The sequence below is a fragment of the Pelophylax lessonae genome (genome assembly GCF_965119305.1).
Source record: "Pelophylax lessonae genome assembly, chromosome: 1".
Taxonomy (NCBI): domain Eukaryota; kingdom Metazoa; phylum Chordata; class Amphibia; order Anura; family Ranidae; genus Pelophylax; species Pelophylax lessonae.
In genome coordinates this window covers 457,363,766-457,387,719 of record NC_138768.1, presented here as the reverse complement: position 1 = coordinate 457,387,719, position 23,954 = coordinate 457,363,766, and the positions used below count along the sequence as shown (strand labels likewise).

At 43.3% G+C, this 23,954-nt stretch overlaps 1 protein-coding gene across 1 annotated transcript in view; it reads left to right on the top strand.

Annotated features, from left to right (window-relative positions):
• The window catches only part of HAUS8 (HAUS augmin like complex subunit 8), a 100,185-nt gene that overhangs the window by 19,798 nt on the left and 56,433 nt on the right, over positions 1-23,954 (top strand). Inside the window, exon 3 of the mRNA XM_082261016.1 lies at positions 18,951-19,009. Within this exon, the coding sequence (XP_082117142.1) occupies positions 18,951-19,009 (59 nt within the window). The remainder of the gene's footprint in view (positions 1-18,950; positions 19,010-23,954) is intronic.

The window sequence follows — 23,954 nt, the reverse complement described above, 5'->3', positions numbered from 1 at the left end:
ATACAAAACAGCCAAACTGGGCATTTTGAATGCCTTTTAATGCAAAAAGTGTACCCGTTACTGCCTATTACTGTCTCTCAAGGGATGTTTTCATACCTTGTGACAGCAATAAAAGTGATAAAAAATTAAAATAAAAATGAAGAGAGCGTGTAGAAATAAAAAAAAGAAAAAAAAAAGTTTAAAGCGCCCTGTCCCTCTGTGGTCGCGTGCAGAAGCAAACGCATACGTGGTCACGCCAGCATATGTAAACGATGCTCAAACCACACGTCGGGTATCGCCGCAATCATTAGAGCGAGAGCAAAAATTCTAGCAGAAGACCTCCTCTGTAACTCTAAACAGTCGTTAAAATTTTTAAAGTCTTGCCTATGGAGATTTTTAAATACCGTAGTTTACCATTCCACACGAGTGCACAATTTTAAAGTATGACATGTTGGTTATCTATTTACTCGGCGTAACATCTTGCACATCATACAAAAAATTGGGCTTGCTCTACTGTTTTTTTTTTTTAATTCATTAATTCATTTCTTCCAAAGAAATTGCATTTGAAAGACCGCTGTGCAAATACCATGTGACATAAAATATTGCAACGATCGCCATTTTATTTTCTAGGGTCCCTGCTAAAAAAAAAAAAAAAAAAAAAAAATGTTTAATGTTTGAGGGTTCTAAGTCATTTTCTAGCAAAAAATACTGATTTTAACTTGTAAGCAACAAATGTCAGAAAAAGGCTTAGGTATGAAGGGGCTAAATAAAAGAATATGAGTAGTTCCCCCAACTATGTGTGATTACCCTATTAACCTAAAATTACTGTTTTATTAAATTGACAGCTTATTTATTCTAAATGGGAAACCTTCATTTTGTTTGCAGTTATTAAAAATTCTAATCAAGAATGAGTTCTAAGCAAGAATGAGTCCTTACATTTAAAGAGAACCTGTCATTTAAGATTTATCATGGCAGCCACTGACCTGCTGCTGCCACGTTCCTCACCTTGTTGCGTCACTGCCACATCACCAGCTGTCCCATTAAATTTAATGGGACTTATGGTGAGTCAACAGAGGATCAGAGGAGGAGCCCCTGCGTGACAGAGACAACAGTTGCTCTTTAAAAATTATGATTAAAATCGAGTTGATTTATAGTAAGCCTTTTTACTAGTGATTTAAATCCTGATTTAAATTGACTTGTTTCAAATCAAATCCACCCTGTTGGCTAGAAGTAGTAATAGTAGTGCAGCCTTAGTCACTTGACTGGGTTGTGTTCCGCAGCGGTGAAGCATGGTGGTGGCAGCATCATTCTGTGGGGGTGTTTTTCAGCTGCAGGGACAGGACGACTGGTTGCAATCGAGGGAAAGATGAATGCGGCCAAGTACAGGGATATCCTGGACAAAAACCTTCTACAGAGTGCTCTGGACCTCAGACTGGGCCGAAGGTTTACCTTCCAACAAGACAATGACCCTAAGCACACAGCTAAAATAACGAAGGAGTGGCTTCACAACAACTCCGTGACTGTTCTTGAATGACCCAGCCAGAGCCCTGACTTAAACCCAATTGAGCATCTCTGGAGAGACCTAAAAATGGCTGTCCACCAACGTTTACCATCCAACCTGACAGAACTGGAGAGGATCTGCAAGGAGGAATGGCAGAGGATCCCCAAATCCGGGTGTGAAAGACTTGTTGCATCTTTCCCCAAAAGACTCCTGGCTGTATTAGATCAAAAGGGGGCTTCTACTAAATACTGAGCAAAGGGTCTGAATACTTAGAACCATGTGATATTTCAGTTTTTCTTTTTTAATAAATCTGCAACAATGTCAACAATTCTGTGTTTTTCTGTCAGTATGGGGTGCTATGTGTACATTCATGAGGAAGAAGAATGAACTTAAATGATTTTAGCAAATGGCTGCAATATAACAAAGAGTGAAAAATTTAAGGGGGTCTGAATACTTTCCGTACCCACTGTATGCCTTTCCTCCGATTCAGTTGTCCAGGTTCCTTCGCAGGTTGGTCTCGGAACCAACGTTGTTGATTCTGGTGGCACCGGACTGGCCGCACCGGTCTTGGTACGCGGACATCATTCAACTGGCCGTTGAGCCTCCATGGCGGCTCCCGTTACGGGACGATGTACTGTCTCAGGGACCGATCTTCCATCCTTCTTTATAGTCGCTGGCTTTAACGGCTTGGCTGTTAAAAGCCAGGTCCTGAGAGACAGGGGTCTCTCCTCAGAGGTCATTCCTACTTTGCTCAAAGCACGGAAGGCCTTGTCTGGTAAGATTTATTATCGTACCTGGAAGGCTTACTTTGCCTGGTGTGAAGCCAGGGGCTTCCCTCCTCGTTCCTATTCGGTGGCGAGGGTGTTGGCCTTCCTACAAACTGGTGTGGACCAGCGCCTTGCGTTGACTACGATTTAAGGGCCAGTTGTCTGCACTGGCTGTTCTTTTTCAGCGCCCCTTGGTGTCTGACTCTTTGATTTGCACCTTTATTCAAGGTGTGCGTCATTTGGCCTCTCCTCGGAGGGCGCCTCTACCTCCATGGGACTTGAACTTGGTTCTGTCCGTTCTACAACGTTCTCCCTTTGAAGACAGGGAAATTTCTTTGCCTCTGCTGTCTAAGAAGGTTGCCTTTCTAGTGGCGATCACTTCTGCCCACAGAGTGTCGGAGTTGGCGGCCTTGTCCTGCCGCTCCCCTTACCTGGTGGTTCATAAGGATAAGGTGGTCTTGCGACCTAACCAGTCTTTCCTTCCAAAGGTGGTTTCTGACTTTCACCTTAATGAGGACATTGTTTTGCCTTCGCTCTGTGCGAATCCCAAACATGCCAAGGAGGTTGCTTTGCATTCCTAGGATGTTGTCCGGGCGATCAGGGTTTACCTGTTGTCCACTGAATCCTTTGGGAAGTCCGATTCTCTTTTTGTCCTTCCTGAGGGACCTCGGAAGGGTATGGTTGCGTCTGCGGCGACCATTTCAAAATGGATCAGACAGACGATTGTGCAGGCATATTCGATTAAGGAACGGGTTCCGCCCTTCCCTGTCAAGGCGCACTCTACCAGAGCGGTGAGTGCGTCCTGGGCTTTCCGTCATCAGGCTTCGGTTGCCCTGGTGTGCAAGGCTGCGACTTGGTCGTCTGTGCACACCTTTTCAAAGTTCTATAAACTTGATGTTCTGGCATCAGCAGATGCCTCTTTTGGCCGCAAAGTTCTGTGTGCGGCAGTACCTTAAGGGGACCCTAGTTTTGCAGGGCCCTGACTGTTGGGGTTGTTTTTTTCCCCCTTGTTTATTTGCTTTCCTGGGTTGTTGCTCCAGTTGAGCTTTTTTGTTATCCAGAGGATACCTTTCTGATCATGTAAGGTTCCTTTCTCTGATGTGGGTGCTGCATTGCCTTTCTGACGGTTGCGTTTTTCCCATTCCTCATGTCTACACTGCTTTGGGACATCCCATTGGTGAAGACTGTATGAGTGGGCGGCGACTCTGAGGACTCAGAGAAAGGAATTTTACGGTAACATTTTACAAAAAATCAGTTTTCAAACAATGTCCCATGTCTTCACTAATAAAGAATACCTGAACTATTGCTAGATATAGAATAACACCATTTAATCTACAGTATCTCATAAAAATGAGTACACCCCTTCACTTTTTCGTAAATATTTTATTATATCTTTTCATGTGACAACACTGAAGAAATTACACTTTGCTACAATGTAAAGTATTAAGTGTACAGCTTGTATAGCAGTGTAAATATGTTGTCTCCTCAAAATAACTTCACACACACCCACAATGTCTAAACCGCTGGCAACAAAAGTGAGTACACCCCTAAGTCAAAATGTCCAAATTGGGCTCAAAGTGTCAATATTTTGTGTGGCCACCATTATTTTCCACTAAAGTCCTGTTCCAGTCCTCCATGACGGCATCAAGGAGCTGGTGGATTTTAGCGACCTTGCGCTCCTTCACCTTCCGTTTGAGGATGCCCCACAGATGCTCAGTAGGGTTTAGGTCTGGAGACATGCTTTGCCAGTCCATCACATTTACCCTCAGCTTCTTTAGCAAGGCAGTGGTCGTCTCGGAGGTGTGTTTGGGCTCGTTATCATGTTGGAATACTGCCCTGTGGCTTAGTCTCCAAAGGGAGGGGATCATGCTCTGCTTCAGTATGTCTCAGTACATGTTGGGATTCATGGTTCCCTTCATGAACTATAGCTCTCCAGTGCTGGCAGCATTTCTGCAGCCCCAGACCATGACGCTTCCACCCCCATGCTTGACTGTAGGCAAGACACACTTGTCTTTGTACTTCTCACCTGGTTGCCGCCACACTCGCTTGACACCATCTGAACCAAATAAGTTTATCTTGGTCTCATCAGACCACAGGACATTGTTCCAGTAAACCATGTCCTTAGCCTGCTTGTCTTCAGCAAACTGTTTGCAGGCTTTCTTGTGCATCATTTTTAGAAGAGGCTTCCTTCTGGGACAACAGCCATCCAGACCAATTTGATGCAGTGTGCGGCGTATGGTCTGAGCACTGACAGGCTGACCCCCCCCCCCACCCCTTCAACCTCTGCAGCAATGCTGGCAGCACTCATAAGTCTATTTCCCAAAGACAACCTCTGGATATGACGCTTAGCACGTGCACTCAACCTCTTTGGTCGTCCATGGCGAGGCCTGGTCTGAGTGGAACCTGTCCTGTTTAACCGCTGTATGGTCTTGGCCAATGTGCTGCAGAGCAGCTCTTATCCTCCTCTTCCGGGGTCCCGCACGCAATGCCATCTTTCTTTGTTCTGCTAAGCAAGCAAGCAAGGAGACAGGAGAGACCAAAAGATGAGTGTAGTTAGTGCATATAGTGAGAAATTAAGTTAATCATTTACCCTAGAAATGGGGGGGGGGGGTGGTGAGTGGGACAGATGTGTGTGCATCACAGTAGTGGGTGGACAGAATTTGAAATCTTTTTGCAGACCTGCAATCAGATGTATACAGTGCCTTGCGAAGTATTTGGCCCCCTTGAACTTTGCGACCTTTTACCACATTTCAGGCTTCAAACATAAAGATATAAAGCTGTAATTTTTTGTGAAGAATCAGCAACAAGTGGGACACAATCATGAAGTGGAACGAAATTTATTGGATATTTCAAACTTTATCAAATAAAAAACTGAAAAATTGGGTGTGCTAAATTATTCAGCCCCTTTACTTTCAGCGCAGCAAACTCTCTCCAGAAGTTCAGTGAGGATCTCTGAATGATCCAATGTTGATCTAAATGACTAATGATGATAAATAGAATCCACCTGTGTGTAATCAAGTCTCCGTATAAATGCACCTGCACTGTGATAGTCTCAGAGGTCCGTTTAAAACGCAGAGAGCATCATGAAGAACAAGGAACACACCAGGCAGGTCCAGGATACTGTTGTGGAGAAGTTTAAAGCCGGATTTGGATACAAAAAGATTTCCCAAGCTTTAAACATCCCAAGGAGCACTGTGCAAGCGATAATATTGAAATGGAAGGAGTATCAGACCACTGCAAATCTACGAAGACCTGGCCGTCCCTCTAAACTTTCAGCTCGTACAAGGAGAAGACTGATCAGAGATGCAGCCAAGAGGTCCATGATCACTCTGGATGAACTGCAGAGATCTACAGCTGAGGTGGGAGACTCTGTCCATAGGACAACAATCAGTCGTATACTGCACAAATCTGGCCTTTATGGAAGAGTGGCAAGAAGAAAGCCATTTCTTAAAGATATCCATAAAAAGTTTCATTTAAAGTTTGCCACAAGCTACCTGGGAGACACACCAAACATGTGGAAGAAGGTGCTCTGGTCAGATGAAACCAAAATCGAACTTTTTGGCAACAATGCAAAACGTTATGTTTAGCGTAAAAGCACCACAGCTCATCACCCTGAACACAACATCCCCACTGTCAAACATGGTGGCAGCATCATGGTTTGGGCCTGCTTTTCTTCAGCAGGGACAGGGAAGATGGTTAAAATTGATGGGAAGATGGATGGAGCCAAATGCAGGACCATTCTGGAAGAAAACCTGATGGAGTCTGCAAAAGACCTGAGACTGGGACGGAGATTTGTCTTCCAACAAGACAATTATCCAAAACCTAAAGCAAAATCTACAATGGAATGGTTCACAAATAAACATATCCAGGTGTTAGAATGGCCAAGTCAAAGTCCAGACCTGAATCCAATTGAGAATCTGTGGAAAGACTGAAAACTGCTGTTCACAAACGCTCTCCATCCAACCTCACTGAGCTCAAGCTGTTTTGCAAGGAGGAATGGGCAAAAATTTCAGTCTCTCGATGTGCAAAACTGATAGAGACATAACCCAAGCGACTTACAGCTGTAATTGCAGCAAAATGTGGCGCTACAAAGTATTAACTTAAGGGGGCTGAATAATTTTGCACGCCCAATTTTTCAGTTTTTTATTTGTTAAAAAAGTTTGAAATATCCAATAAATTTCGTTCCACTTCATGATTGTGTCCCACTTGTTGATTCTTCACAAAAAATTACAGTTATATATCTTTATGTTTTGAAGCCTGAAATGTGGCAAAAGGTCACAAAGTTCAAGGGGGCTGAATAATTTCGCAAGGCACTGTATGTATATTTTAACTGAGTGCCTAGTGGTTTGCCATATAACTTTGTTCTGGACAATATTTATTTTTTTTTTTTTTTTAATTTAATCAACGCCAGTATCTCTTGCTGCAATAATAGCTTCCTCTCCAGCTCTGTCCTGTGCAGAAGACATCTGTGAGTGCACCATGTCACTTTGCACTCGCATAGAAAGATGCAGGGAGCAGTACTGATCCCAATAATGCTGGTGTCACTCTAAGCATTAATAAAGCGGACCTTCAGCCTCCCAAAGATGATCCTGCCTAGGGCTGGGCGATAAAACGATTCCGATATGTATCGCGATGGTGACATTTTCGATAGCAATAAAAGACTATGAACGATAAAACGAAAAGTCCGCTCTGACGGGTTTAAGCTTTAAAAATGGCGCCGCCCGTCGCATACATGTCACCGTGCACGCGCCGCCGCCGCTCGGGAGAGGCCGGGAATAGCCGAAATTACACGAGCGGTGGCGGCGCGTGCGCAATGACGTGGCGGCGACGGGCGGCGCCATTTTTAAAATGAAGGCGCCTCTGGAACAGGTAAGTAAAACAGCTTCACTACCTGCCATTATGCAGGGCTGCGGGCACACTACAAGGGATGCAGTACTGCGGGCATGGTCTACCTGTACCATGCCCACAGCACTGCATCTCCTGTAGTATGCCCACAACCCCGAATCCTCTTGTACCATGCCAGTACCCTGCATTCTCCTGCACCATGCCAGTACCCTGCATTCTCCTGCACCATGCCAGTGCCCTGCATTCTCCTGCACCATGCCAGTGCCCTGCATTCTCCTGCACCATGCCAGTGCCCTGCATTCTCCTGCACCATGCCAGTGCCCTGCATTCTCCTGCACCATGCCAGTACCCTGCCTTCTCCTGCACCATGCCAGTGCCCTGCATTCTCCTGCACCATGCCAGTACCCTGCATTCTCCTGCACCATGCCAGTCACCGTGCATTCTCCTGTACCATGCCCGCCGCCCTGCATTCTCACCCTAGGGTCCTTATTTTAAATGGGTAATAAAAAAATATCAATTATCGATATCGACCGATATGAAACACTGATATCGTGATACAGTTTTCAGCCATATCGCCCAGCCCTAATCCTGCCTCTCCACTCGTATCCTCTGCAGGAATAGGGTTTTTTTTTTGCCTTTTTTTTTTTTTTTTTTTATAAAGTAAGTCTGCCCCGCCTCCCCATGGACGTCATTCGCCTTAGGCAAATGATGCGCACACTGCCCCCTGTGCCTCACGATATTATGTGTGTCGCCTATCCCCGGTGGCATAGGCTTTCAATGAGGAAAGGAGAGGGGGGGGGGCTGTCCGTGCGTCATAGGGAGGTGTGCCTGCTGTTCTGGCAGCCTAGTGATGACCTCACGGGAATACGTGCTGACTGATGGAGCGCTGCCAAAAGAGAAGAGGTGGGCGAGTATCAAAAGTTATCAGAACTATCCACCAGGTAGATAAGGCTTAAGAAAAAAAGTCAGGGTGGGGCGTTAATGGGTAAAGTTCTGCTTTAAGGACTGCCCACTGCTTGAAAATATGCAAGCAAGAAGAGGACACTGTGGGTCCTGTTATCATCCCGAAAACATCTGACAAAGGTTGAATTAAAATTCTGGCTCATTTAGGTCAGTAAATTTTAACGTTTTAATATGAACAAGCCAATAAAGGTCCTTCTCTTGCACGGGCTTTTTTTCACATATAGGGATTCTTTGACTTAAAAGTTAACTTCTAGGGATCTTGATGGTTTGTATGGTAAAATGCAGTCTCTAGGTCTCTCAACCTGATCCTGATTTTACTACAAAGCAAGTCGGTTACGTGAAACAAGCAGTGCAGTCAGCCAAAGTCTGAACTCCCATCCTTTTGCATTTTTTCCCCAACTACTAAGAAGTCTACTTAAAAAAAACATTTGTTGCACAAACATCAGAAGCATTCCTGCAAGCTGAATAAAATGTCACCATCATTTTTCCAAGAGATTGCCTGTGTCGCCAGCAGCATCTATTGGGCAAAATGTGGTATATTTTCCTGAAATACCTCAATGAGAAAACTATACTACATTTTGGCTACTAGATGGATCTGATGATGCAGGAATTCATCTTATAGAAAAATAAGTTAGTGACATTTCGTTCAGCTTGCATGAATGTCAGAAGCATTCATGCAATAAATGTTTTATACATAGACGTGTTGGTGAAATCAGATTAATGATAACCGTTAAGTACTAGAGCTGCACAATTCTGGATAAAATGAGAATCACGGTTTCTTTGCTTAAAATGAAGATCACGATTCTTGGCCTAACATCATCTTTCACATTGCACAAAAACAAATTGGGCTAACTTTACTACTTTACTGTTTTTAATTTTTTTTTTTTTTTTTTTTTTTTAGTCATTGAAATGTTTTTTTCCCAAAAAATTGTGTTTAAAAGACCACTGTGCAAATACAGTGTGATATAAAATATTGCAATAGCTGCCAGTTTATTCTCTAGGGTCTTTGCTAAAAAATATATATTGCTCTTTTTGCTTATTGATGGACACAGTTCTTCATCTTCTTGACCGTAGGGTTATACTGCCCCCTACAGGAGTAGGACTCTAGGCAGAGAAAAAGCTTGAACACGCCAATGGGGCAGTACCTGGGGGTGTACTCCCACTTCTTGCTATATGTATTTCGTTTTTTTCTGCCTAGTCAGGAGTAAGGACCTAGTTCCCTTGCTGGGATATCTGGTCCTGGCAATTCTTTCTTTTTACATGGAATTTTTTCCTCTTTTTAATATTTTGTTCCTGTGAGAGCTACAATCAAGTGCAAACCGCAGCTCCGTGCTAGGTCGGCCACGACAATGCCCCACCAGACAAGGACTGGCCTGCGAGTTAAACATCTCGGACGAACTGGTTTTGGCCTTCGTTGCAGCGTTTCTTCCTACCAGACAGCACCCACATTACGATGGAGCGGTGCCCACCCTGTGTGGTATGTAGCTGTCCCACCACTACCCCTGGAAGGTCTTGGAGTGGACGTGGGCCCCTCGTGTTGGGTGGGTGGATTGTCAGACCCACGGGTTCCCATCCTTCCCAGCCCCTCTAAAATTTTGGTCACTGTGGGTCTTTGGGACCTCCCCTCCCTGGGTGAGGCTATGAGCTGGCTTTTGCCACATGTTCTTAAGGGGGGCTGGTTTAAGTTGCTGCTGACCGGGTTTTCCTGCGGTGCAACCGGGGGTTGAGCAGTGACTAGGGCAGGGATGTCCTCTGGGCTCCTTTCGGCGGTTTTTGGGCTGGGGGAACAGATGTTTTAACATCCGGATATGCGCCTCACGGCGGTATCCTTATGAGGATTAACTCTGTTCCAGTTGGACGGTTCCATCTGTAGTGAACTCGACGGTTTCCAGGTCAAATTGAGCTACCTTCATTCTGGTTGAGGGGTCCCCGGCCTTTAAAGGTCCAGCTAACAAGAGGGCGCAGGCTCTGGCCCCCCATATGTGGCTGTGGCTCATTTGGTGATTAGGTCGGAAATTACTATTGCCCTGGTGTCGCAAGCTCTGACCGAGTGGGCTAAGCTTTTAGGCCGGGATCTGGAGGAGAAGCAGCTCCCCTTGCCTTGGTGGAGCTGGCAGATCAGTTGGTCCAAGGATCGCACTAGTGTGAACCACCATGCAATCCTATTCTGCTGCTGACCAAAAAAAGGGTCCTGTGCGAGTTAGGTGCGATTGCGGTGCCAATTCAGCCATACAAACTGGGTGAATTTGCAGGAGCAGTGCGCTCCGAATTACATGCGATCTCTGTGATCGCAGAAATGTGAACCGGCACTTAGTCTTTAAGTGGTTAAACCGACCTCATTTACAGACTGAAATTTATCTCTCTGATCTAAAAGAACAAAATGATACTGTTTCTCCTTATCTCTCAACACTTAGCAATGTTGTGATAAACTTTTTCCTGCTGTGTTTTTTTTTTTTTTTGTCAGCTGTGAGCGCAGAGTGGCTCTGCACTGAATTGGGAAATGCCGAGTAGGAACGTGAGGGGGAGTTGAATCGCGATTGGGATTTTTTTTTTTTTTTTTTTTATTCTTTATTTATTGAAATGCCACTTGGAAAAACAATGAGCAGAAAACAATAAATGACACTACAAACAAGTCAAACCATCAGCTGAAATACAGAACGTTAGATGCGCTAATGAATATGGACCATAGATAAACATATCTACGACCTGTGAACAGCTCATCAACTTGATTTAACATCAGTTGGAGACATATGGTTAGAATAAAAGAGAGCTGTGTCAAGTAGAAATCGGGGCCAGAAAGGGCTCATCTTGTGCGATTATGACCGGGTGGCCGCCACCTTCACCGACATCTTCTAATGGCCGGCGGAGGAAGCAAAGCCACAACACGGAAAGCGCTCTTGTACAGATATGCAAAATTCTGACCCACTAGCGAATGTGCACCAAGAAGCATGGTTTTAACCTTTTTGCCCTACATAGAGAGGTTAGGGCTAAAGACACTTGGTGTTGCTAAGGATTGAAGAAAGAGTAGATGAGTAAGATTGAAAGAGAGGTCGAGAGCTGTGGGAAGAAAAGGGAAGACAGTGGGAGAAAAAAGAAAAGGGGGGGTAAAAAAAAGTAGGGATGATACAATTCGGTCGAGAACTCCTAATAGCAAATTTCCCTTGCTAGGTTCTTAGTCGCTCATGTATATGCTAGATTTTCATCTGAAAAGCAAAATTTATCCCAATAAATCCAAGGCCTATTGTGTTCCTCCCCTCTGCCCGCCAGGGTCGCGTCAAGCGTTCCATGTGTTCAATATCATTCACTCTGGTAAACCATTGAGACATCAAGGCAGGGGTTTGTTGCTTGCACATCATAGGTATGCAAGCCCTAGCGGCACTTAGGAGGTGTTTCACCACAATGATTTATGGTATTTCCTACTCGAAATCAGAGTCAAGTTAAGGAGCACCGCAGCTGGATCGTCTACTAGAGAGTAATCGGTTAGTTTGTGCACTATCCGCTGTTGTCAAAAAGGACGTAGCACAGAGCACTCCCAGAACACATTAACAAGCGTACAGACTTGGGAGCCACATCGCCAACAGTGGGTATTATGTCCCGGAAAGAGGGATGATAGCACTGCCGAAGTTCAATACCATCTCGTCATTAGTTTGTATGATGTCTCTTGGTATTTACTGCAGAGGGAAGATTTATGTGCAAAAAAGAGTATGCAATTCTTTTGATCTGTAGTGAAAGTGGTGTTAAGATCACTTTCCCATTTCTGTAGAAATGGGGGGGTCCTGTTTTGATGTACTGTCGACTAGGGTGAGATAAGATATAGAGAGGGATTTCCTAAGAGGACCATCTCCAACGCACAGGTCCTCCAAAAGATGTCAATTGTCTTCTGAACCTGTGGTGGTCTGGTATGGATTGGCGAAAGTATGTCAATTGTAGCAACTTCTATTGTCAAAGAGTGGTGAAATTGAAAAGACTGTATAGGTTCGAGGGACGTGCCCATGCTGTTTGAGCAAGAAAAAAGGAAGCTCTGAGGATAGTCTTCTGCGTGTGTGTGAAAAGTGTTTTGTAAGCCCTGGAACAAAGTCAGGGTGACCAATGATGGGTGTGAGTGGAGAAGGATAGGATAGTTAGATATCACTATTATTAAATATCTAGCCATTTCCGTCAAAGTAGCCTCAATTGGGGGATGCAGAGACGATAAACAAGTGTGTGTGGGATGTCAATCCATGGAAGGCCTGCTACCCGAAACCCTACCAATTTCTTGTTAAAAAAAAAAACCCCAAAGCTTACAGGAGTTGTGCCTGCACCAATCCATCACCCTAGTTATGTGGACCGCAGTGCAATACAAGGTCGGGTCGGGAGTCCCACCCCTCCCCCACGCTTGGATCTCTGCAAAAGTGAGTATTTAAGTCGGGAAGGCTTGCCATGCCAGAAATACTTAATAAATGCCGAACGGAGTTTGTGAAAGAATTCCCTAGGAAGTTTAATTGGTAAAGCCTGCAGAAGGTATGGAAGACGTGGCATCACATTCATTTTTAGCACGTTGCACCTGCCAAGCCATTAAATAACCAAGGATTAAGGGTGGACAGCAAAGGTAGAAAGTTATGTTGGTGTATCAAGTGAACGTGAGCAGGGATTTTAGTCCCCAATTATTGGATTGCCTAGGAGGCCTAGCAAAATGGGAAGTTATCACTGAGATGGGCAAGTGCTCGTGGAGAGAGGGTGATGTTGAGAGCTTCCGATTGTTGTAGGTTGATTTTAAAGTCAGTAACTGTAACCTTTAGGTCTGTCGGTATGGTGACTTCTGGGTAGGGCTGCAACTAACGATTAATTTGTCTGTCGACTAATCTATCAATTATTTTTACGATTAGTCGACTAATCTAACGATTATTTAAATTTTTTATTTTTTTGCTTAATCTAGTGTTCTTTCTTTGATTAGTTAAATAATCCTTTGAATAACTTTACAAAAAATGATACGTACAACTTCTAATATAATATTTCAACTTTTATTAAAGTTTTTCCAAAAAATACTTCAATGTGGTTGAAGTTTCAGTGGCAAAAATAAAATGTAAACAACACTTTAACATCAGGCAGGAATAATGCCATTAATTCAAAACCAAAAGCATTCAAAATGCCATATAAATTATAAAGCACTGCAGTGCTCAACAACACTTGTGCAACTGTGCAAAAATACAAGAGACACATAAAGTGCCAAACACTTTAGGGCATCAGGCATGAAAAATGCCATATCTGCCTAACACTTTAACTTCTTTAAACTACAAGTCAGCTCTCTGCCTTCAGGTAATCATTTGCTGCATTGGCCATTATTTTTGGCCATTACTTTTGCACAGTGTTGAGCAGTGCTTTTGTTGGACTAGTTGGCTCCTTTAAAACTTGGTTACTTTTTATGGTTACTTTTTTGGTATGTTTTCCATATACAGTGTTATTGTTGACCAGTATTTTTTTTGGTGTGTTACTTGTAAATGTAAAACATACCTAAAAACTAACATAGTTTTAAAGGAGCCAAGTCCAACAAAAAGCAAGCACCGCTCAACACTGTGCAAATTATAATGGCCAATACTGAGGAATGATTACCTGAAGGCAGCCAACAGCCATCTTGTAGTTTAAAGAAGTCCAACAATACAACCCAAGAGTGCAACAGGTACAGGTTGGGGGCCTGTATCTATAATATAGCATTGCAATGGAGGAAGGTTAGCATATCGACATGCTCTGCAGTTAGGCTTGCTCTTTTTTTAGTCACAATGTTGCCAGCAACTGAGAAAAGCCTTTCAGATGGGGTTGATGTTGCAGGCACAGACAAGTAAATCTTTGCCAGCATGGCCAAGATGGGAAACCTCCCTTCATTTTCCTTCCACCATTTCAGTGGATTGTCTTCCTTTGGAATGGCCTGCTCACTAAAGTACATGTGTATCTCATTCCTCACAACTTCACTGTGAATTTCTGGATCTTGGATGTGACCAGTGTCATCCTCACCATTACTGTGGTGTTCATCTGAATCTGAACCGAGCAAAGAGTCCAACATAGACACTTGTCTCTTTTCTGAAAGTTTCATGTCTGGACTCATTGCACTGGCTGACTGAACCTGTTCCTCATATTGAGGTTGATGTGTTTGCTCTTCCTCATATCTTCTTTTCTCTTCAAGAGCAAGAGCTTGGACCTTGAGGTGAACTTTTAAACTATCCTCTGCTGCCAGGAATTTTAGCTTGCGGAATCTGGGGTCCAGGGCTGCTGCAATAAGACAAATATTTTCTCCTCCATCATCTCTGAATTTAGTTTCCCTCTCCCATCTTGTGGTCATCTCCTGTGCAGCAACATTTTGGAAAGCCTTGACAGCCGCTGTCTCGCAAATTGTGCTCTGTATGGATTTCTGGAGGCCTTTTACCAAAGGAGGTAGAGCGGAACCAGTCACATAGGACTCTCCACTCAAGAAAACAGTAGCACACTCAAAAGGCTTCAAGACTTGTTCCACTTCCTCAAGTAAGCTCCACTGATCATGTTTTAAATCCAGGAAGCGCTTCCCTCGTGGTGTGACATCAGGATCGGAAAGTGTGGCAGTCACAGGCCACCTCTGTTCAAGCAGGCGACTGATCATGTGTAAAGTACTGTTCCATCTTACGGATACAACATTTATTAGTGCATGATGAGGGGTACCCATTTGTTGTTGCTTTGCTTTAAGCTTTGTAGTGGCCAGCTCACTTTTTTTAAAATGTTCCACAAGGCACTTCGCAGCCCTCAGTGTCTTGCTGATCTGGGGATCCCTCAGGGCATGGTTGACAACTAACTGCAATGTATATTAAAAAAGAATAGCGCACACATGCAACAGAAATGACTATCAAATATGGATAGTGTAGGACCCACTGATAATGGGGTACTTTGACGCAGTGGTGGGCTTGAGCACGATATGGCCATATGGTGGGACTAAATCCCCATTTTTATTTATGGATTGTCTCCATATTTGATAGTCATTTCTTTTGCATGTGTGCGCTATTCTTTTTTAATATACATGTTGCTTGGTCCATAGCTGCACCGGCTTTAGATATACATGTTCGGGGTTTGCTCCCCCAGTTTTTTGCTTGTTTAAACTGCAATGTATGACGAGCACACCTGAGAGAAGAGATGCCAGGATGCTTTTCTTCCAAAATACGCAGAGCAGCGACAACATTTGCAGCATTATCATGAACAACTGCAATTACATTGGCCATGGATATCTCAAACTTCTCAGCTGCTTTTTCCACCCAGTTAGCAATGTTTTCAGCTGTGTGGCGATCTTCAAGTGGCATAGTGGTCAGATTGTAGGATGTAAGCTTCCAGTCTTCATTAATGAAGTGGCATGTGACACCCAAGTATGCCTCTGTGGCAATACTGGTCCATGCGTCTGTGGTGAGAGCTATTTTGGATTTGACATCTTTGATTGACGCTTTCAATCTTTCAAAATTCTCCTCATATTTCCTCTCCATCAGCTTAGTGAAATGGGACCTGGAGGGAAGTGTGTATCCTGGGTAAAATGTGCTGATCATCTCACAAAATCCTTGACCGTCTACAATGGAAAGAGGTCTCATATCTTTTACAATCATGTTGAGTATGCTATTGGTAAGTGTAATGGCCACTTGGGGTGTGCAAGCAGTGACATCCTTTTTATGAAAGAAAAAATCTTGTACACAGCTTTGCCTCTTCCTGAGGAAAAATAACAATAATAGTAATTAATAACATTACCAATTTACACATCTATGAATGCTCAGCCTCAACGCTAACAATATTAATTGTATTTTTTCTAGTAGAAGTTTGAGATATCCATGGCCAATGTTGTAATTAATAATGCTGCAGTGACAGTCAAAATATGTTGTTGCTCTCAGGTGTGCTGGTGGTCATGGTCAGATCATTGCACTTGTCAATCATGACCTGAGGGATCCACAGATCAGCAAGACAGACACTGAGGGCTGCAAATGCAAATTGCCTTGTAGTCCATTTAAGAAAAGTGAGCTGGCCCGGCCTGAGCAATCATCAGCTAGCATTAATTATTAACAAAAGAGAAAACAGGCGCCTCTGAGTTAAGACTGCGATTTAATATGGCAAACAAGTAATAAAAACTTACATCAAGGTAAGTATAAGCAGACAAGATGGGTCCTTCCGGTGTCCATGTGGAGGCTGGGGCTTGGAGTCATCACTGTGGGTCTGTAATCATCTCCTCTCTTCCTCTTCCTGTCCAGCAGGAAGTGGAGGGTGTCACAGCAGTGAGATGGAGGCTTGGACAGCAGGGTGAAACCGCAGTGAGATGGAGGCTTGGGCCGCACAGTGGCTGTGATGCTTGTCCACAGGATCTTCCGGCGTAATGACTGACGCGTTTCCGAGCATGCGCACTGTGGTGGGAAACCAGCGCGCGCTCCTTTTTCAAAGTCAAATCTGAGATGGCGGCCCAAGCCTCCATCTCACTGCGGTTTCACCCTGCTGTCCAAGCCTCCATTACACTGCTGTGACACCCTCCACTTCCTGCTGGACAGGAAGAGGAAGAGAGGAGATGATTACAGACCCACAGTGATGACTCCAAGCCCCAGCCTCCACATGGACACCGGAAGGACCCATCTTGTCTGCTTATACTTACCTTGATGTAAGTTTTTATTACTTGTTTGCCATATTAAATCGCAGTCTTAACTCAGAGGCGCCTGTTTTCTCTTTTGTTTGTTGCATGTTTGGAGATCGCTTCTGCTCCCCAACAGGCTGGCCCTGAGCATTCAGACTATTTCCTCATCTCACCTTAAGACTTTATCATAGCCTTGATGTGCTATTATATGGACTATCGTTTTTATGTAGTGCTAACAGCTTGCGCCACTTGTTCCATTTCTTGTCTAGCATTAATTATTATATTGTTGAAATTAGTAGTACTAGTACTTACAAAGATGGCTCGTCCTTTGTGGTCAGTGCGCCAGGATGCTTTCTTCTGAGGTGCTCGTGCATAGCAGTTGTGCTGCCGTGGTATGCCATTTCACTTTTGCAAAGGGAACAAAGGACCATTTTATTTGGCCTCTGCTGAAAGTATTCCCATACCCTTGACGACCGTGATCGTGCTCTCGCTCCCTTTTGTACTGGAACTGTGCTGCTGGAACTGCTGCTGGAAGCCTTTTGTGGTACTGGTACTCTGCTGCTGGAAGTGGAACTGCTGCTGCTGCTGGATCTTTCTCCCCCAGGATCAGAAGTCGCCATTACCGCTGCTATGTTCCGCTATTTTAAAGCAACTCGCACGAGATGCGTGTGACGTCACGTGTTGACGCGTCAACGCTTTTCACGCATGTCGACGAATTTTTGTAGTCGACTACGTCGACGCGTCGTGGCAGCCCTACTTCTGGGATACCTTTTGATCCTGATGTTGCGCCTGCGATTGCGGTTCTCTAGGTCGTCTAAAAGTAACATCAGTTGAGACACTTGATCCGTAGTAGTTGTCTGTGCAGATTGTATGTTGGCAACAGTCTGTTTATGGTCTGCTCCACCAGATTCCAGTGATATCAGTGACCTCCTGTTTATGTCCCGTCAGTTCCCCTCTGAGGGCGGTCTCTACCCAGGCAGCCAAGGCCTCAAAATCATCTCTGGTTGGTAGTTTTTTGCCAAAAAGCCCAAATATTCTGCTCATTCACAGACCCAGCAGAAGAGCCTGCTATTGGAGGCATAGGGGGAGGGATTACTCGCTGCTCCTGAGATCCCGAAGCCTATGTGATGACTGCAGGCCTTTACTTCTCCTCGAAGCTGTGATGAGCTCTGGCTCCCGAATGCCTGCATCCCTCTCGATCCTCCCTGCAGAGAGATAGAGTCCTCCGGATCGTGCAGAGGCGATAGGGAGCCCGGCTGACAAGGGGAGAGGTCACTGGGGGGAGAGAACGGAGGCATGTCAGTAGCAGGGTGAAATAGCACTTTCACTGTCTCCATCTGAGCCCCCCTTCTGTCCCCGGCGCCATCTTTGAGCAGTCCGGGGTGGAGGCAGCAGATTGCCGTGGAGTCAAATACCGGTCCATCCTCCGCTGTCCGCCGCTCCTGGAAGTGCCCGAGTCAGTAGCCATGCCCAGGGGAAGGTGGAGGAGAGAGCTCTCGCCATTCTGTTGAATAATCTGCCGCCTGAAGAGCCGAAGGACCGGGAGCTCCGTGAGTACACGTCCTCACGCTTCCATGACGAGACCACGCCCCGCGATTGGGATTTTTTAACAATTAATCGTGCAGCTCTACTAAGCACCAAGTAAACCAAACATTTTATAATAGTTATGTCCTTACAGATTCTCTTGAATGAGGAGATACCTGCTTTGCAGAAGACCCTGTGATCCCCCTGTGGCTTTACACAAACATTTTATTGATTTAGTGTGTTTTTTTTTTTTTTCATTTTTACACTGAGGCGCTTAAAAACTGCATATAAAACTGATTGCTTTGGCAGCATTTTTGCTGTGCTTTTGAGGCGTTAACAGTGGCTTTTTTATAGACCCGTGACTCAAAAACGGCTTCAAGGGCCATTTTGAGGCGCTTTTGGGGGCTTTTGAGGGGCTTCCTGTTCATTTAATTGGAGATGGGCATTTTTGAGGCACTTTTTTTAGTGCTCCAAATATGCTCCCAAGATGTGGCTTGCAGGACTTTTTTCACCGCCTCGCCAGAGCACTGCCCCAGTGTAAAAGCATTCATTGATTTTTTTAATGGGAATAGGATTTCATTAGGTTTTCATTAGGTTTTCATTAGCTTTTCAGTGTGAAAGGGTTCTTATATAGTTAGATGTTTTTGCTTACAGTGCAGTGGTGAATACATTTAGTTAACATTGTTGTGTTTGTTCAGAAAACTATTTATTTTTTATACGTAAAAACTTATGGCCAGAGAGTCTAAAATTGTTTTGTCTTTCTCTTCATATACTTCAGCAGCCCCCAAGTTGGTGAAATCCCGTTACATGCAATATGACAAGACCAAGATTGCTAAGGTAAAAAAAACCTTAAATGAGAAGTTTTTACACCTAAACATTACTCTATATAAGAGAATCCATTTTGTCCTGCAATAAAAATTTTTTTTTTTTTACATACATGAGTACGACTTCATATGATTGTTGTGTTCCCTGTTAAATCGGAGTTCCACCCTAAAAACTTTCTTTGCACAGTCCGCTAGCTTAGATGAACCTGAAAAAGAATTGAATAATTTTACATTTTTTTTTTGTTTCACTTACCTTTTATTTTTACCTTACATTTTTAATGAAAATTTACTTACCTTCCTTCCTCTTCCTCCCTCTGCGGCCACGACATCACTTCTTTCTTGCATTGACTCCTGGGAGATGAGCGTAATTGATCCCAGGAGTCAATGTGCCTGCACCGGAGTCACTCATCACTTCCGGTGCAGACACGTCATTCCCTGCTGAATAGCTTCTGGGCATGCGCAGAAGTTGTTCAGGGATGACACGCTTGCACCGGTAGTGATGAGTAGGGCATTCTGGGACTCAGACGTCGCCGAAGAGGACACGCTCTGGCTTCAATTGCCCACACCTGAGATGGCAGCTCTGGACAAGACATTTTCAAGGTAAGTATTTCTTCTTACAGGTTAATGAAACAGGGGACAGTTCAGAGGCTATCGTTGCTTAAATGCACTAGCCCTGACTGTCCCGGGGTTATTTTTAGCTTAAACATTTTTTTTAGCACGGAACTCCGCTTTAAGGAAAAAGTCCACCTTTGGTAACTTTTTTTTTTTTTTTTGCTGGGAGTGACACATTAAGTTGGGTTTTTCAAATATGTGAAAACATTTGAGCTAGCAAACCAGTTGAATAATATCTTTAGAATAGCCACTTAATTTTGGCTTTGAGAAAGCTTGTATGGGTTCTATTTACAGCCTGACTATACCAACGTTATCCAAGAGGGGACTCGGTAAGTTCATTTTCTTAATCGTATAGTACAGCATAAAGGGCTCTTCATAATAATGGCTACTTGGGTTATACTGCCACCTTAAAATGGCTGGCCAAAAAAAGGCAACAATACCCTGCCTAGGTGGGATCTAAGCCTAACCTATGTCTCCGTTCAATTAGAACTGGACCCTCAAGTTCACCAGTTCTGGAGGCAAATCCTTTTAACAGTGAAGGGGCAGGTCTCGCTCATGAGAGTGAGGGAAAATCTATTGGCCTTCATGGCTGGTTGGACTCAGGAAGTCAGACAAATGGGTCGTGGTGTCCAGATGTTATGAGCTGGAGTTTTATTGCTTTCCCACGTCACGCTTTATGCACTTAAGTGTATCTTCAGAGCCACAAAAAAGACTATTTCTTTGCAGCTCTGGAAAGGCTGCTGTGTCATCGTATCCATCCCAAGCCATATAAACATCTCACCCAAAGACCCTGGTTCTGCCAGCTATCACTACTGTCCTCATATGAATCTTTTCCTTCCTCTGAGACCTTCTTTGCTCCTTCTGGAACATCCCTTCTACTGCTTTTCGAGGAAGGAGTCTGTTCCTGACCATCCTCTTGCTACCATTCTGCTCCCTGAGGATGAGGTGAATTATACCACTTTAAATTCACACAAGATGAGGCTTAATCTGCTAACTTTTTTCTTAAACTTAAGGACACCATTTTAGTCTATTTCCGATGGGGTGCTCTCATAGCTTCTTTAAGTATAGCCTGCATCCACACACTCAAAAGTCAATATCTTGGGCTCCCTAAAATGCATAGGCCTGCAAAGACTTTTGTGGTACACTTGCTCCCAAAGTCAGTGTTTTGCGATAACTGGCTGCACCCTAAAAAAATGTTTGTTTCTTCCAGGCTTTTAGCCCAACAATACCCTAATGAGGGGATTGTCTTATCCTCCCTGGCGGTCAGATTATGTCAGAATTTTTGTTCTAAAAGTGGTACATTGTTTTGTATGGAAATATGTTTTAAATTTTAGGCCTGTAATTCTTAGGAATTACCCACTTAAATCTGTCCAAACAAGAGTCTAGTAGACATCCCGTGTATGATAAAGTTTGAAACACGAAATTATAATATAATAATAATAATAATAATACATTTTATTCAATAATATAATCAGACACAAAACACTAAAATATGTACAAACAAGGGGTGCGATATTACTAGTCACTGTAATAAAGGTTTAGTAAACATCTCGGGTATGAAATATTTTGAAATATGGGACTGCACAAAGTCTGACGTCACAATCGGACAATAGAATCTGGTTTCTTTTCTTATTTTCCTTCCTCTGTCATCTCTCTTCGAGCAACAAACCACCCACATCCTTGTAGGTGCTGACTTTTTCTCAGTTGGTGGGATGCAGTCCATGTAGTGACGACCAGTCAGCTGTTCACAGCCATTGATGGTGATTGGTGACTCAGAAAGATTTGTTCGGCAACTTTCCAAATAAAGTCCGCATGAATCAAAGGCTTGTCACTCTTTTTTGAACAGAATGTAGGCATTCCACAAGCATTGCTCAAGAAGATGTCTGAAGATCTTATAGTATTTTTTTTTGCTGCTTCCTCATAGCTGGGTAGAATGTCATTGCTTGGTCGGCTCTGTTGACACCTCTCATGGTGGTGTTGTAGTCGTCTATCACTACTTGTGGCTTCATGACTTCTTTCCCCCCTTTCGTGCGTACCATAACAGTGGAGATGTTACGCAATGTACTCACTAGTCACACATCTTTCTTGTCTTTCCATCGCAGTGCCCTCATTTTGCCTTTCTGCCAGGCAACCATTTCTCCTGTCTTGAGCTTCTTTTTGCCATACATTGGCAGCATGTCGCGCCGGTTAGCCCTTAAGGTTCAATAGGCATATGTTTTGTTGTGCAGTAGAACCTCATAAAGTTCAGGAGATGTATAAAAGTTGTCAGTTGTTAAACAATAGCCTTGATTTAGCAATGGCTTAGTTATTGAAAGAACAGAAGATGTTGGCATTCCATAATTGCTGTATTTTTGATCAAATTTTGTTCCTTTTCCAGTGTATATCACTGAATTCCAAATGTAGCCAGTTCACGATTCGCACAGCATGTAGGATTTTACGCTAAATCGTGCCCTCTTTGATGCAATGTATTGCACCCAGCTCAGCCTTCCCTTGTAGTCCATTAGACTTTCATCTATGCTGGTGTCTCTTTCTGGCACATAGCTCAGTTGGAAATTCTGAAGAATCATTTGATATACTTCCCAAATTTTTTTCCGTTTTGCTGCAGGATGAGTAGTTTCATCAAATTCTTCATTATTTTGAAAGTGCAGATATTTCATTATGAGGGAATATCTGTATTCTGACATGACCGTGCCAAAGAATGGAGTGGCAAGTAATGTATTTGTTGTCCAATACCACTTCTGCAGGGGTTTCCCTACCACTCCCTGAAGAATTTTTAGGCCCAGAAATTTCCAAAGGTCATCTTTGGTCAGTGATTCCGACTTTCTGCATCTTGCAAACCTCCGATGCGTAGCGTTGGTCTTTGTACCGGTCGGTCTCGGTAACAATTTTTTCAATAACCTCATTGGTCAAAAATAATTGGAGGTATGCCAAGGGTCATGGTCAACATCAACTTTCATACCAGGTGCTCCTGTAAATGGGAATCTTGAGGGCGCTGCCTGATCCATACCCCAGTCAATAGAGCACCGAGTCCGCACATCGCTGAGCTCAGTCTTAGAATCGTCGCTAGGGCTGCAACTAACGATTATTTCTATAATCGATTAGTTGGCCAATTATTGTTTCGATTAATCGACGAATCGGATAAAAACCTCAAAAAAAAAAAAAAAAAGGTTGGTGTATAATTTAGTTAATAATCTTGAATATCAATATGCAGAGGTAAATATAAATATCCAGCTATATAGTTGGATATTTAATCCACTCTGAGACAGATATATTTATTTTTAGAGGTTTAAATGTGGTACATAGCAGACTCGGATCAATATTTTTATAACACCTAAAACACTGTTTTGCAAATTTTTAGACCAGATTGGTAAATATATTGATGATGGACTCCCTTATTAATAGGCAGGCAGTTTGATACAAGCTCCTTGCCCCTGCTGTCACTACACAAACTCAATTTTTTTAGAAAATTTTTAAAACATTCATCCGATTTTTCTAACCATTAGTGGGGTCTATTCGGGGTTCCTTGTCAACCACAGTGACCGGAAAATTTGAAGGAGCAGAATAGAAAACTTCTCGATCAAACGAATCTTTAAATAGTGTATGTGGTTTTTGCTCAGAAGTTATATTCATTTTAAAATTTAATGTTAAAAGCAAGTGGAATTTTTTTTCCATTCAACGAATATACAAATAATTTTTGTACAAATATAGATGGAAATATTTTGTACAAAAATCCAATACATGTATGGGCAGCAGAAGACATTTAGTCACATCAGTATGCTTTTTTTTTTTTTTATCACCTGTCATGATGGGGGTTAAAAAAAAAAATACCCCTTTATAGTTAAAAAAAAACAGCAGATATCGCTACTGTAATATAATTATAATTTGTACTGTGAAACAGTGAAAGTATTATATCTTGTATCATGTGTATGTATATAAAAAAAAAATGCTCAGAAGTTGGTTATGTAGGATATTTTAACTGGGAGTCAGACATGAAGCTATATGAAGGGTGGAGGGGGGGGGGGGACAACATTTTTATATTAAAGTAGTACTAAAAGCTGAGAATTTTTTTCATGAATATAATCATTTTAAATATAATGCACAATACTAGCAAACTTTTACTTTAAATGTAATTGTAATGCCTCTATCGGCCTCCACATTTTCTGGGTTCAGATGCTCATCTTCCCAGCAGAGACCCCTTTAAAGTGATTGTAAATGTTGGATTTCTTCTTCTTAACAACAGTCTTGTCATACTTGTCAATTTTCCCACGAATCATCATCGCTCAGTTCTTCAGGTAACTCAGTTTCGCTGTTGCTGTGTTCTCTTACGTCCTCTGACAGTCGCCGCC